A 14,182-nucleotide genomic window follows, 5' to 3' on the forward strand; every position below is an offset into this window, starting at 1 on the left:
ATGTTGGGTAGAGTGAATTGGTGGATAATAGGAGGTATTCGATTATTGATTCTAAAATCGACAATGCTTTGAGTATTCGCTTGGTCTTCCGAGAGGAATGTTGTAGTTATACAACTTGAAGTCTCAACCGAGACCTGGGTAGGCACAAGAAGAATAACAGTATCAGAGTTTGGAAAAGGAGAGGATAGAAAATATTGGGGAAAAAATGTCCAAATCTTGAGGTAAGAATTCACAAAAAGTTGGAACACTCTGAGTATTGATAACAATATTGGAGATTTGTCACACTCTTCAGGCTCCCTTGTATCCATATTTCAAACTCCCCAGCTCTTCTTCTGGGTTGACACTCCCCATTACGGTTTTCGCTAAGAGTACCACGGCGTAAATCCCTAGGGGTAACCATTCGAACCCAGTCCACCATATATTGGTTTCTGCGTTGGATATTCTGGATTTAGATTGGTGTTTGGACTTGATAATCGTTCCAAGAACTCCTAATATGAGACTGAGGACGAGATTGAGGATTGGAAGATAGGTTTGGAGTGGCCCGTCGTCTACGGTAGTTGCTCCCAGAACTCCTATTTTCGACCGAGGAGAATCCTTGGATCGTTGATTGATATTATCGAGGAGAGGAATTGATGTTTTCTCGGGGGGTAAAGAGTAAATGAGGAAGGCGGTAGATAGGAGCGAGGTAATGGAGAGGATGCTGAGGAGAGAGGTAGTTGGAGAGAAGAGGGTAAGGAGGTAAGGGATGATGCTTATGAGGGGAAGACAGAGAAGGAATCGCGTGTAGATGGTATTGTATTTTGTATGAAGAGTGGCAAGATGCTGAATCAAGTTGTCTTGCTCTGGAGAGAGAGGGGGGGGGGGTTAGTTTTAATATATTGAAGAGACAAATAGCGGGGTCAAGCATACCTTCTTCGTCAAGAGCTTCGGGTGAAGAGTCATCAGAGTCATTATCTGTAGGATATCGAAACGTCTTGCGTAGACGAGAAGTTGTTTGCTCCATTTCCGCAATATGAGTTTCAATGCAAAGCTGTTGTATAAATTCTTGATCGAATATCAAATAGACTGTCGAAATAGAAGACGAAGCTAGAGCCTTGCACATGCATAGCTATCAGCCTCGCATTTGCGCCACACGAAACTTTTTAGCGGGTCAGTTCGAATCGCACGATTAATTCAAAGCTCCCCTCTTTTTGCGAGCAATTGTTATGAATGTCAATGCCATACATCACACACAAAATGTTACCACGATTACTACGAAGCTCGAGGGTTTTGCCTAGGTTGAGAGTAAGCAATATAAACAATGCGAGAAATCTGGTACAAAGGAGAACCCTAGTTGCAGCGCCGAAAGCGGGAGATGGCCCATTGATGGAGAGGAGAGGAGATCGAGAATTACCTGGTACCTTTGCACGAAGAGAACGACGATTAAGAAGAATACTGACAGAAAATCTAAGACATTCCTGAAAATGGCATGAAATGGGTCCGATCTATCCCCATATTCCTCGTTGTCCTAATCTCCAGTACCCTCGCCATTTTCAACTACCAAAAGTCCTCGTCCTCCGTCGTATCATCCACTCTCTACGCCCTCCGTACATCACCTAAAGCGCGTGAGTTCCTTGGCGACGAGATATATTTTGCGCATAAAATGCCGTGGATTTGGGGAGAAATGAATCAATTGCATGGCAGGATTGATATTCAATTTGAGGTTAAGGGAACGAAGAGAAGTGGAACAATGAAATTTACGAGCCATAGAGCCACAAGACAGGGCATGTTTGAGACTACTGAGTGGAGTTTGGAGGGTGGTGAGGGGGAGGAAAAGGTTAAGATTGATCTTTTGGATGGTGCGGATCCGTTTAGGGGAATCGAGGATGTGGAGGAAAGTGCAGCGGAACCAGGCAGAGGGAGTTATGCGCCTAGTTTGTCAGGATAGAGATTGGGGTGTCTTAAGTGAAATTGAGAGATGAAGGGGGTGCCGAGAGACCGGAGAGGTCTAGTAAATTGAGAGGAGAGAACTCTGCAGTGGAAATACGATTGGTTCCAGTCAGTTGTAAAGATGGTGGTGATAGACCATTAGTCATGCACTAAGCACAAACATAAGCACGTTTGGATGGGTCAAAACCATGAGGATAGAATTAACAGTTGCGGGGAAAAGGGCATTGGGTTGGCGTTATAGGTTCAGGTCTGAAACGCCTGCATATGCCATGTATTCATACAAATATTACAATGTAAAAACATTCAACTCATGCCGCAGTAGCAGCTGTTTTCGCTGGCTCCTTAACTTCTTCCAACAAAGCGGGTATCGACGCTACCTTTGGCCATGGCTTCTTGATGGCATCTTGAATCTTCACCACACATCCATCTGGGCCCGCAACACATCCGTTCAAGAGGACCAAACCCTTCTCAGCATCCACCTTCAACACCTTAACGTTCTGAATCGTAACTTGATGGTTTCCCATTCGCCCCGCCATCCTCTTGCCTGGATGAACTCTCGAACCACTTCCCTGACTTGCACCTGCACTACCCATCGTCCTATGATTCTTAGAATTACCGTGACTAGCCGGTTGACCACTCCATCCCCATTTCTTCATTCCTCCTGCAAATCCCATTCCCCTACTGTTCGCCCTCGCATCCACAAATTGTCCCTCTATGAACCATTCTGCTCCAATGCTCCTTCCAACATCTAGTAATCCACTCTCATTCTTCACACGAAACTCGGCCATGTATCTCTTAGGCGCAACCTGACTCTTTTCATAATGTCCCAATTCGGGCCTTGTAACATTGCTAGGGTGTTTCCATCCAGCACCAACTTGTACCGCATAATAACCGTTCTTTTCTCGGGTTTTGTGAGCAACTACTTGCACGCGATCGAGTTGCACAACGGTGCAGGGTGTGCGAACACCGGTTTCGGGATCGTAGAGGGCGGTCATGCCTTTTTTGATACCGAGAGCGCCGGTGCGTAATGGGAGAGTAAAATCCTTGCGGGCGAGAGCAGCAGTTGAGGAGGCGGAGAGGATGGGTAGTCCAGCAGTTTGCTGGTTAAAACGTTCGGGGTGGGAGCGAGGAGGGGCGGTCGTCCAGCCATATTTTACACCACGTTTGGTTATGAGAGGGAGGAGAGATTCGGGGAGGAGAAAGGAGGGTGGAATTTGCGCCCAGCTGGTGGGGAGTTTGGGTGCCATGTTGTTTGGATTGGGGTGGAAGCTTATTTGGAGATTTGGTTCTGGATGGGGGAGGGGAGAAAATCTTTATACGGAGACCGAAACGAGCCGGGAGCGCGGTCAATATCAGAATTCAAACACCGATAACTTCAACCTTGACATTAATTACCTAGTCCCTAGTATCATAGCACAACTTTATGGAAAGATTCACAATATAACAAAATGGTGTATTATTACACCTCTAACACTGTTTCGCCATCGGCTTACATCTATGCTGGAAAAGATAAATTCGAAAGTAAGAAACAAATTCCATTTGACTGAAACTCAAAAACACATGTTGACGCAACCCAGATGAGGATCTCATCAAGCATGGATTGGAAGAAGATGTATGGTTCCACGTAGACAAGTTGTCGAGTGCTCATATTTATCTTCGAATGAATGAGGGAGATTCGTGGGAGTCTATTCCGGAGCAATTGTTGATGGATTGTGCTCAACTTACCAAAGCAAATTCTATCGAAGGTAGGTGGTAATGAGACTCCGAGAAGGAAAAGGGAGAGTGCTGTGAGTACATGTGAGTTGATGGTTTCGGATTAGGCAATAAGAAGGATAACATTACTATCATCTACACACCATGGTCGAATTTGAAGAAAGATGGAAGTATGGCGGTGGGACAAGTTAGTTTCAAGAATCAGAAGACTGTAAGTACTTCATTCGGTTCTTTCTCAAATTAGTGTTTGAATATATGATGTGATGTTGAGACTTGCGGAATTAGGTCAAAAGAATTTTGGTTCCCGCCAGGGAGAACCCAATTGTCAATCGGTTGAACAAAACCAAGGTTGAAAAGTTCCCAGACTTGGCAATGGAGAAGGAAGAAAAAATGAAGGCTGCGAGAAAGAAGGATCAAGCTGCCTTATTAGAACGGGTACGTGCTGTGCATTCTGATATTGAAACATACTAATCTAGGGATAGAGAAAACAAGAAGCGAGACAGGCTCAGGAGTATAAGGATAAGAAGTGGCAAAAGGATCATGCATATGATGATTTATTTGTTCAAGATGATGATGAAGAGGCGAATAATCAAGACAGAGGTGAAGATTTCTTAGATGATTTCATGTAACTTGCTGTATTGGATATCATTGAGCTTCTGAAACGATATGATAGAACAGATGCTTTTGACCTCTTAAAAATACGACCTATGAGAAATGATTTTTGCACCTTGAATTCTTGAACGCACTTCTTCAGACCTCATTATCTAGCCCCTCATATCTGAGTCCATGGAGATTTCCCAGTCCCGTTGTCTTCAGCTAGACTTTTCTTCCACATTCTGGTTTTACCACACACTGAACCTTACACCAAGATACACACTCTCATCCAGCCAGACCACTATCGTAGCATCCTTCACTGACCAATATTGCTACCCATCTGATTCAAGCTTGTGCCCTTAACCTTATGATCATTTGGATTTGCCGCAGCCTCATATATGATATTCGTAGGCGCCTTGCCCAATTGCATCCAATCGCCCTTAAAGCCCAGGTAGCAAATGCGACTCACATCCTCTCCATGATTATCCTCCACAAACAGCGTCAGATTTTGTATTTTTCCGAACAAGGCCCTCTTAACACCAATATCTTGAATCTCAGAGGTTTGACTTAATTCGAATTCCTGCGTAGGCCGTAGCTCTGACGCGGTGCTGAAATCGATATCGTCGCGATTGATGAATACTCTGAGGGTTTTGGGGGCGGATTCAGAGTTTGACGTGCGGATAAGAATCGAGTGGAGTTTCACTTGGCCGGTGAACCTATTGTGATGGGATGTATTTGTTAGCCACAGTCGCGATGGAGGGTGGTTTGGAGGGGTAAAATGGCGGGGTAAACAAACGGGATATGCATTAGCAGTTGTTCATCAGCATCGCTCTCGAGCTCTGGTTGCTCATTCATTCGTTCATCCCATGTTTTCTTCACGATGGATTTTCCAGAACCAGGAGTGGCTTCGTTCAGTGTGGTTATGTCGTCAAATTTGATGTGTTGGTAGAGTGAGTATTGAAGTGCGGGGGTGATATCATCAGAATGATCGTGACCTTCGTGAGAATGCCCGCCATGACCGTGGTCATGCTCATCATGACAGTGACTAGACATATTTATCCCGTTTTTTTATTGTTTGCTGAACTTTGAAGAGCTAAGAAGGTTTTGTGTCGGGTTCTGAGTTTGGGCGTGAAAAAGTTGTTTGCTCTGTTTGCTCACCGGCGGCAAAATCATTAAAGGGAGATTCACCAATCATTGGGTCCATGTTTCCTAAAATATCTCGTTGAAGGGTAGTGAAATGTAGTAGGTGAGAAGTTTACTATGGCTCTTCAGGTGCTAAAACTAAATCGGAACAATCACATCTGAGGGGTGTATACAGATACTTTAACATAAGCTACTTTAATCATCATACAAGTAATACAAAATATATCTTTCGAACCGTTTCCAAATTACACATTGCAGAATCCAACCATCCTTGTACTAAAGTTCAAGCATAACAAAAGTCACTGATATAGTCAAAAGCATACTCCAACTTCTGATTTAAAAACCTGCTGCCCTACGCTTCTTAGACTTTTTCTTTCCAGGAGTAGCGGGTGCAGCGATTCGGCTACCGAAAGCTCCCTTGCTCGGTTGGGTCATTGGTAATTCATTAACAGGTTGTGAGCTGTAAGTGTTGTAACCAACCGGTTGACTGCCAAATGGTTGAGCCATAGCTTGAGATGAAGATGCAGCTGCGTTCGCACGATCTCGACTCAAAAACCTTTCTGCTCTTCGTTTACGCCGAGCGTTTTCTCGTCGACTACGGTAATCATCGTCCCCACTCTCTTCCGCAAGTGCAGCTCTCTGAACCTCCTCCCAGGAGTATTTATTTGGGTCTGCGCCTGGAACAGATGGCCATTGAGATAATAGTGAAGCTCTTGCCGCACCAAATTCTATCTTTGGCTCGATGCTAACAGCATACTGGCGAAGTCGCGAAATCGTAGGATCCTGCACAACTGCAGGGGCAGATATGACTGATGGAGTGGGCGTGGGCAAGCTGAGCTGGGGATTCTCCATTGCTCGGGACTGAGCCTGGGAGCTGAAATACGGAGGTGAACTGGCCCTTGAGAGTTCGTCAATGTCCTTCAACATGTGCATTGAGGTTTCATCCTCAAAGACTGGTGGAGGTCTCGGCTCAAATTGTTCATTTCGTAGCGAAATACCAACTGAGCTCAGCCATATTTCCATAGCAATTCTGCGTATCGATCTCGCTTTTTCCAAACGAACTGGCCCAGGAGTCTTGCGAGGGAGGTTTGTTACCCAGACATTGATCAGTTGATCATATATTTGCAATAAATCAGGGCATTTATCGTCGGATGATGGATCTTCAGAAAAGGTCATTCCGGGACAAGATATCAATTTCGAAATATGAAATTTAGAAGATGATTCCTCTTCGCCTTCATCAAAGGTGTTCATGAAATCCAGAAACTCAGTCACAATTTTGGCTGCCTCGTCGAGGTCACCTGAAGGAGATGCATTGTTCGATAATTCGAGACAAGTTTTTAATGACATGCTATCCATTTGTTTGCCATTTTGCATCTGAATTGATATATCTCGAAATGCCGTTTCCATGTCAGTGTTCGAATCACTGGACATTGGCTTGTTAAATATTCGTTCGAACACTGGTTGCATGTTAATCCTTAGAAGCAGATCTGTGGAAGCTTTATTAATTTTCGATGAAAACTGGCCATTTTGCGTTGTTAGGGAGCTCATCTGATCCACTAAAGCATCTTCGTCTTCCTCGTCAGGAACAATGAAATCATCTGCAAGACGACTAGCTGTCATGCGGATAGTATTATCCGCAATTTTGTGCATCGGCGCAAGCAGGATGGGTCTTGAACTCCATTTCTTTTGAGAATTGAGAATCTCAGACGCCCATAAGGAAGATACCAGCTCAAGACTTGGCGTTAGCATCCATGTCTGGTGAAATTTTACTCCTGTTTCCATGAAGTCTAGTCCCATTCCCTCAGCCGAGTCTCTTGGTATTAGATAAGAGACGGAACGTATAGAGATACTCTCGGCCTTAAGTGTCTTTTCCTCGCTTATCCCAGGGGACAGCCTAAACCCTCCCTCGAAAGTCCTTGCGTTTTTCCCATCCATAAAAAAAGTGTAGGAATTCAGACATGAATTTTCACTAGATGAAATGAATACTGTCAAGTCCGTTCCATTTTCGTCCTTGGACATTGTCAATTTCATTGTCTCGTCGGTTGGAGTTCTGTAGTGGCGATGCGACAGGATAACCTTGATCCCAGAATCCCTGTTCAGGCCATCTTCGCCAGTCGGTATGACTTTTAGCCAGAAAATCCGAGTCGTAGTCAAAACAAACAAATGTGAAAGATCAACCGTACTGCGCTTGATGTCCAGTATCCAATCTTTTAGCAGTGAGGTATTAAATAAATAAGAGGGTAGCCGTGTTGGCTTGGATTTTGTATCGAAAACTGCAAGATGTTTTCTATTTGCAACTATCATAGTGCTCACGCTACCTGCCCAGAGGACTCGGTGCCAGTCGCCAACGTTTCCAGGTAATTTATATGTCGGAATAGCAGGATCTTCGCCAAAATCGTCGTAAATATACCCCTTCTTCCCTGGCATGATTTCAAAAGCCGAGCGTTTCTTTTGTCGCCCTTCAATATCCCAACTACTCCATTTGCCAGCGCGGTCTACAACTGCGAATTGTCGAGCGTACCATGGGTTAAAACTAACGTCCACGTGTTCCTCTGATCCAGACTGTTGGCATGTTAAAGTCGCGACAGGATTAGGGTCTAGACATGATGGAGGATATGCAGCAATGTGTCCAGCTGGGGCTGTGAAAGGCTTGGGAAATTTCCGAAAGACAGGTCTGAAAATAGTCGTCATGGCTGCTTGTCTAACAGCGAACCAAGCACTAAGTTCATTGCCATCATCGGCAGAGGCAATCTGTAAAATTGTTCCCCCAGCACCAAACCAATGTCCTTGATCTGTATTGGCAGCACTCATGTAAGATAGTCGAACTCCATTATGCGACTCCCATCCAAGTTTCTCTGGGCGAGGTTTGACAAGCTTCAGAATATGGCCGGCCTCACCACACGGGATCGCTACTATGAATGCGATTTTGGAACCAGAGGTATGATTGATATCCGCAGCCCCTCCAATGGCCATCAACGTGCTCGCCTTGGATCGGTTCAGTGTCGCATCAGAGGCATCTTTGGACAAGTGTGTAGCAAGACTTCCTCCGGGAAATGTTTCGGGTCGCTTCTTTGCGAGCCATTTCTGTTGAGCTCGAGCAATCTTCGAGCCTACTTTTCCATTTCCAGGTATATCTCGAATCGAGGGAGGAATGCATTGTGTGGATGAAAGGAGTTGCTGAAATCGATGAACTGCGCACATGAGTGAGTAGGCATTCAATTGAAGCAAAGACCCAAACCTACCTCTGTTAACATCTTGCGAAAACGACCATTGCTCTTCGTTAATATCGTAAGAGAATTCACCAAAATGACCATGTACCAGGTCGGTCGCCCTGTGGTCAGTCATTTGGTTTTCGCGGACTTCTGTTTGCACAATAACCCCTTCCAATCATCGTATTTTCGCAAACGTAGTGAGAAGTGATTTTGAAGAATCAAGAGTGAGGCATGAAATGAGTGAAGGGGTAAGATTTCTATCATAAAAGTGAAAAGGGAAAAAAGGCTGGTCAGGTAAAAATTAAATGATAAATTATTCACATTTTTCGAGACCGCGATTATGTCGGATTGGCTCCACCGAAAATAGTGCGGGACCTTAAAATATTGGTTTCCTTGCCAACCCGCTTATCGGAAATCAACATTTCGTTCCTATTTCTGGTTTTACATTTTTGCATTCCTTATCACCACCATACCTGGAAAATAGTACCTCGACACTCGATCAACCCCACGAAGTTTACCGGCGATCAATATACCACGTCGACTCCAATATCGCAGTTCATATACTACAGCCTTCCAGTCATCGCGACGAAATGTCCACAATGTTCGAGCCTTCGCTGTCTACCAGCATGTCTAGCAGTATGATGCGACCACCTTTGTCTTCAGCCGATGCCCCGTCAATGGCAGATACACTTCCAAGCATCAATTTTGGCTTCGATGAATTGCGCGACAGGATGGCAAAGTTTACAGTCAAATTTGATGCCTTTATAGAGCAAGGAAGAAAGCGAGTTCTGGAAGAGAGAAACCAATTCCGCATGAATGTGACTGAACTACTTGGTACGATCGAGAGTCATTTAGCTAATGTGCTGCGGATTCAACTAATACATGTTAGAGGATCAACGTATGAAGAAGAGAGACATTGAAGTCTTGTCGTCGAAGAGTAGCACACATCAACAGACCCTCGCAAAAGAGGCCGCCGAAACCGCCGAAATGCAAGCAGCAATCGCATCACTAAGCGCTCAACGCGATGCCCAACTTGCCACACGTGAAGCCTTGAAAGCTCAAATCGCCGAAACACAAAAGGCTATAAATGGACGAGTTGCTGCGCAGAAATCCCATGCTCAATATATCGATAAGCAAGCTCGATTCAACGTCCCAGAACTCGACTTCTGGATTTCAAATTTGGGACTTGTGATTGAGGGAGCCGGGCAAAATGATCGGCTGAAGTTCATTTTCACGAATTTCGACGAGAATGATTATGATAGAGAGGCCTGGTTTGAGCTTGATACTTCGAAGAGGGACTACGATATTCCGTATTGCAAGCCAAAACTGGAAAAAGAACAGATTGAGAGGGTGGTGGATAAGTTGAACGAAACTCGTGATTTGCGTGTGTTGTTGAAGGGTATGAGAGAACTGTTCGTTGAAGCTGTGAAGAATTGAGGATGGAGAGTGTAGAGTTCGGGGGAGGTATCATGAAACGTTGATATTTGGGGGGTTCTAATGATAATGACTCTACTAATTTTGAATACTATTACTTTGTACTGTTTTCGACGTTGCTCGCACCTTCCTTCAGATGCGACTGCTCCAGCAGTATTTGCGCCCCCTGATTATGTATAGGGCCTACACCTCCCAAATCTTGCGCTAGACTTCCTCATGAATTAAGCTTTTACCCATAAATGAAAATAAATTCTGATGGCGACATATCATTCATTCTACGCAATACATAAATAAACATTGACCTTTCTATTCAGCCAGGTTCCTTCACTACCGCGCCCAAACCCAATTTCCCTTATCTCCAAACCCCCGCAATCCACCTCCGCCCAAAAATTAACAACAAACGCGACATCACGAACACAACCAGACATACCCAAAATGGCAGACACATCCCAAAAGCCCGACAAAGCTACCAGTGCAGCACAGGCTCGTCAGGTCATTGACGTTTTTCATGAGATTTCCACGCTACTTGTAGGTTCTTCCTTTGGTACTCGTCGTTTCTTGTTGTAAGGGAGGGGAGGAAAGAGAGAGCAGAGTAGAGTAGTAGGACTGCAAGAAACGGACATGATGCGGAATAAAAGAGACGAGAGACGCTAGGGAAAAGAGAATGGAGAGGGAGAGCTTATGCTAACGCGCGAATAGAATGCAGAACTCGATCGCGGAACCCTGAGTATTTGCATAAGTCTCATTGAGAATGGGATCAATCCCGAGGCACTTGCTGTGAGTATTCTTCCTATGCGCGAATTCTGGAGCTCTTTCTGTTTGGTGGGTTGGGGCTGGAAATTCGAGGGGCAGATGTTAGGGAGAGTACATGAGAATAGAAGGGTGGTGGATGGATGGATGGATGGATGGATGGAGGGGATGTGAAAAACAATATTCTAGGCGGAAGGGTTGAGAATGATACGATAGGACAGGACAGGACTGGACGGGAGAATCGGCCACGAGAAGAAAAGCTAACAAGGATCCGCGAAATAGACAGTAGTCAGGGAACTCAAAAAGGACGCGGACGAAGTACGAAGACAGATTGCCGAGGGGGGTGTTCGCAATGGTGAATGATTGTGCAGTTGCTAGGAATGAGATTGGAACGGGGCAGAGAGCTCATGCTATGGCATTTTCGAAATGCTCATCTTTTGTGTGCTTTTGATATGAGGCGTTTCCGAGGATATACCGAGGCGTTACTGGAGATGTAATTCATGATACTGGGAGTTTAGCATATAGGGGGCATGGTTTGCACAGTAGTTTAGGCATGGATGGCACTACTTGACTTCTCAACCAAGATGGTTCCATAGCCAGACTTGCAGCTGCGATCCTCAATGACGAAAGCAAGACGAGAAGACCGTTGAGGAAACTCTAGTAGATGGTAGTGATGTGGTTAAGGGACGGGTGTTTGAGCGCATGGCGAGACTAAAGCTATCTCAGAAAGCTGCAAGTTATGGAATGTGGAGTGTAATCTAAAAGCCCAAGGCACACGGGCATAAGAATAAGCTTCGAATATCTCAAACATGGCCCTTATTGCACCATGAGCAATAAGAACGAGGATGGTCGAAGAGTTGATCAAGATAAACGATCGAGGAATCAATAATTTCACTCCTCCATATAACTACAAGGTATCATATATCAACCTTCTTCCCCGCCCGCCCATGCCCAGAAGAATATCCAGTACGCCTTCCAACCCTCCCTCCAAAATCTTGTCATACAATGCTGTAGCGCTAGAATCAACGCCCAAAAATGCAATCTTTTTTTCATTACCAATCCATGCTAGTGTTAACGGTGTCCAAAAATGGCAAAAGGTTCCTCTTCACCGTCGTCATCGTCGTCATCATCATTTCCAGATTCCGAGTCACTGGAATCATCTTCATATTCAATATCGTATTCATCTTGTGCATCTGCGTTTTGCGTCACTGGCAACAATCTTCCGCTTCGTGGTTCGTCTCTTCCCCAGAAGTCCAAATCATCCTCATCTCCAGAGCCATCGCTTTCGCCGTCGGCCGCTGATTGGTTACTGAATAAGTGTATTCCTCGAGCAGGTGATACTGATCTCCCTAGCCGGGACGGTATGGAATATGGAGAAATTCGACCGGATTCTGCTTGTGATGAAGAGGAGGGGATATGAGAAGAATGCCTGCGGTTCCTATGAGCACCTGGTATCAAATGTGTAGATGAAGACATTTCTCGTAATTCCTGGCTTGTTGAAATATCATTCTGTGCATCCCCTGCTCCTATGGCCGAAGTCTCGACATCTGGGTCACTCAAGATTGACAATTGAGCTGTATTATATGAATCACAAATGGCACATTTCAATCCCAACCAGTGATACTTCACTGCACTTTTAGCATAACAATCGTTGCACGAAACCATCGCCAAGGTGTTTTGAAATTGAGGCGGCATGGGCTGATTGTCGATGGCTCGATCGAGATTCCGAAATTGTGTCTCCATCCCAACAACGCTCTTGCTACAAATTGGACACTTGTACGAAGTTTGCATGTGCTCGATGTAACAAGCTGAGTGAATGCTGTGGCCACATATCATGAACACAACGGGTTTTGGTGATGTGAACATGTAGTCTCCACAAATAGGACAATCGCAATCAGATACCCTTTCAATGCATTTGTGGTCATCCATAAGTGACATAGACATGCAAACGCCGCAAGTCTGGTAATATTGTGAGCAGAGTGTACATTGATTGATTGGCAAGGATGGACTTTACCTTGCAATGAAAGAAATCTTTGCCCAGACCACGACCCTTTCTACATATTCCACAATCATTGCAATGATAGATGCTTTTATTGGAGTCATTGTCCCACAACTTACACACCCCACAATAATACCAAGCAGTCCTCTCTCCACATTCAACACAAAATTCCCCAGCCCGTTGAGCACAACCACATATCATACATAGCATATTCTTAGTATCATGACGAATCAATATATGGTCCTCGACCTCGTCATGACACAGCCGGCATGTATACCATCGATCACACGTAGAGCACTGTAGCTTCACATTCCTCTTGTAGTGTTTGCATCCGAGCTTAGGCGTAGAATCTTCCGTATTTTCGGTTTCTTCGTTTCCATCGTCAACTTCAGGAGGATCAAGCGGTGCATAAGTCTTCATCAAGTCATCTGGAGATAGGTGAAAAGTATGGATTTCAGTTGCCGGTGCTGGGTCCGAAGTACCATTCATTTGCCAGATGAAAGAGCTCAATGAGTTTGGAGTCGCAGGTCTTTCCTGGCTGATCATTTTGTCTGCGGCCGTGGTTGGTACAAAATTCTTCGCGTTAAATATTTCATGAGCTTCAGTGTAGCCTTGAGTCAAAAGTTGGTGCATCATTAATGCTTTACGTTCTGTAGGAATTTCCATAGCTTGTATATATTTGATGCGTTGTCGAAGAGGACCCATGCCATCATCCGCAGGCAGAGCAGTACTGCCTGTATCGAGTCCCATTGGAGCCGGAGTGGAATTCTGACTTGAGTCTTGAGATGAACCTTCGATAGAAGTCATAGGGAAATTGATGGTGTTGGGAGCGGTACTGCTAGATGATCCTTCTGTGATGTTGCCCTGAGTCAAGGAGGCGACCCCGGAAGAAGAGTTACCGGACATATCGTTTTCGAGTGGACTTATATGTGACTGTGAGTGAGAGGTTGCCAACGCACCAGCCTCGTCATGGTTGGCATCATGTCGAAGGCTCTCAATATCGCCCAACGAACTTCCTTCATGAGTTGAATTCTGATTCGGAGGACTCTCAGTTATGCCACCGACGCCTACTAACTCCCTCGTGCCTGGCAGATTCATAGTTGGTTCCCTCGCCGGCGCATCTTCTATGACGGCCTCATCGGTCTCGTTATTGCTGCTTCCTGGGACGAGATGCGGGTTTGTTGTATCATTCGAGTCGTGGGCATGAACAGGTTCGGATCGTGAAAACCGTCTGGCCTGTCGCAGAACTGGATTAATCAAAAATTCGGAAACAAGAGAGGTCATTTAGTGACATTTGCTCGTATGATACCACTTTGTAATTTTGTTTATATCAAATTCGGGAAGTTGATGAGTTAATGTTTAATGTCCAAATGTGGATAGAATCAGATTATCGGATTGTCTAGTCTCA

At 45.0% G+C, this 14,182-nt stretch overlaps 9 protein-coding genes across 9 annotated transcripts; 4 read left to right on the top strand and 5 right to left on the bottom strand.

The window, feature by feature from the left end:
• Nucleotides 1–250: 250 nt before the first annotated feature.
• On the bottom strand, nt 251–1,045 carry BCIN_14g02140 (hypothetical protein). The gene is made up of 2 exons (XM_001553084.2): nt 910–1,045; nt 251–842 (listed from the first exon to the last, which is right to left on the bottom strand). The coding sequence occupies exons 1-2, from the start codon at nt 1,001–1,003 to the stop codon at nt 289–291; spliced, it is 648 nt and encodes a 215-aa protein (XP_001553134.2). The 5' UTR covers nt 1,004–1,045; the 3' UTR covers nt 251–288.
• A 147-nt stretch (nt 1,046–1,192) lies between these two features.
• Bccoa1 lies at nt 1,193–2,126 on the top strand. The gene is made up of 2 exons (XM_024697077.1): nt 1,193–1,396; nt 1,452–2,126. The coding sequence occupies exons 1-2, from the start codon at nt 1,210–1,212 to the stop codon at nt 1,925–1,927; spliced, it is 663 nt and encodes a 220-aa protein (XP_024552891.1). The 5' UTR covers nt 1,193–1,209; the 3' UTR covers nt 1,928–2,126.
• Nucleotides 2,127–2,137: 11 nt separating this feature from the next.
• Nucleotides 2,138–3,199, bottom strand: Bcmrpl9. The gene has a single exon (XM_024697078.1). The coding sequence runs from the start codon at nt 3,174–3,176 to the stop codon at nt 2,238–2,240; it is 939 nt and encodes a 312-aa protein (XP_024552892.1). The 5' UTR covers nt 3,177–3,199; the 3' UTR covers nt 2,138–2,237.
• Nucleotides 3,200–3,354: 155 nt separating this feature from the next.
• On the top strand, nt 3,355–4,387 carry Bcjlp2. The gene is made up of 5 exons (XM_024697079.1): nt 3,355–3,450; nt 3,507–3,674; nt 3,750–3,853; nt 3,928–4,077; nt 4,125–4,387. The coding sequence occupies exons 1-5, from the start codon at nt 3,378–3,380 to the stop codon at nt 4,269–4,271; spliced, it is 642 nt and encodes a 213-aa protein (XP_024552893.1). The 5' UTR covers nt 3,355–3,377; the 3' UTR covers nt 4,272–4,387.
• Nucleotides 4,388–4,449: 62 nt separating this feature from the next.
• On the bottom strand, nt 4,450–5,353 carry BCIN_14g02180 (hypothetical protein). The gene is made up of 2 exons (XM_001553087.2): nt 5,033–5,353; nt 4,450–4,952 (listed from the first exon to the last, which is right to left on the bottom strand). The coding sequence occupies exons 1-2, from the start codon at nt 5,287–5,289 to the stop codon at nt 4,553–4,555; spliced, it is 657 nt and encodes a 218-aa protein (XP_001553137.1). The 5' UTR covers nt 5,290–5,353; the 3' UTR covers nt 4,450–4,552.
• Nucleotides 5,354–5,549: 196 nt separating this feature from the next.
• BCIN_14g02190 (hypothetical protein) lies at nt 5,550–8,853 on the bottom strand. Its single transcript, XM_001553088.2, has 2 exons — nt 8,622–8,853; nt 5,550–8,570 (listed from the first exon to the last, which is right to left on the bottom strand). The coding sequence occupies exons 1-2, from the start codon at nt 8,722–8,724 to the stop codon at nt 5,716–5,718; spliced, it is 2,958 nt and encodes a 985-aa protein (XP_001553138.1). The 5' UTR covers nt 8,725–8,853; the 3' UTR covers nt 5,550–5,715.
• A 228-nt stretch (nt 8,854–9,081) lies between these two features.
• Nucleotides 9,082–10,234, top strand: BCIN_14g02200 (hypothetical protein). The gene is made up of 2 exons (XM_001553089.2): nt 9,082–9,425; nt 9,481–10,234. The coding sequence occupies exons 1-2, from the start codon at nt 9,182–9,184 to the stop codon at nt 10,026–10,028; spliced, it is 792 nt and encodes a 263-aa protein (XP_001553139.2). The 5' UTR covers nt 9,082–9,181; the 3' UTR covers nt 10,029–10,234.
• Nucleotides 10,235–10,266: 32 nt separating this feature from the next.
• Nucleotides 10,267–11,687, top strand: BCIN_14g02210 (hypothetical protein). The gene is made up of 3 exons (XM_001553090.2): nt 10,267–10,553; nt 10,725–10,802; nt 11,058–11,687. The coding sequence occupies exons 1-3, from the start codon at nt 10,461–10,463 to the stop codon at nt 11,136–11,138; spliced, it is 252 nt and encodes an 83-aa protein (XP_001553140.1). The 5' UTR covers nt 10,267–10,460; the 3' UTR covers nt 11,139–11,687.
• On the bottom strand, nt 11,634–14,112 carry BCIN_14g02220 (hypothetical protein). Its single transcript, XM_024697080.1, has 2 exons — nt 12,790–14,112; nt 11,634–12,734 (listed from the first exon to the last, which is right to left on the bottom strand). The coding sequence occupies exons 1-2, from the start codon at nt 14,056–14,058 to the stop codon at nt 11,847–11,849; spliced, it is 2,157 nt and encodes a 718-aa protein (XP_024552894.1). The 5' UTR covers nt 14,059–14,112; the 3' UTR covers nt 11,634–11,846.
• Nucleotides 14,113–14,182: the final 70 nt, after the last annotated feature.

The sequence above is a fragment of the Botrytis cinerea genome, chromosome 14 (genome assembly GCF_000143535.2).
Source record: "Botrytis cinerea B05.10 chromosome 14, complete sequence".
Classification (NCBI taxonomy): Eukaryota; Fungi; Ascomycota; class Leotiomycetes; order Helotiales; family Sclerotiniaceae; genus Botrytis; species Botrytis cinerea.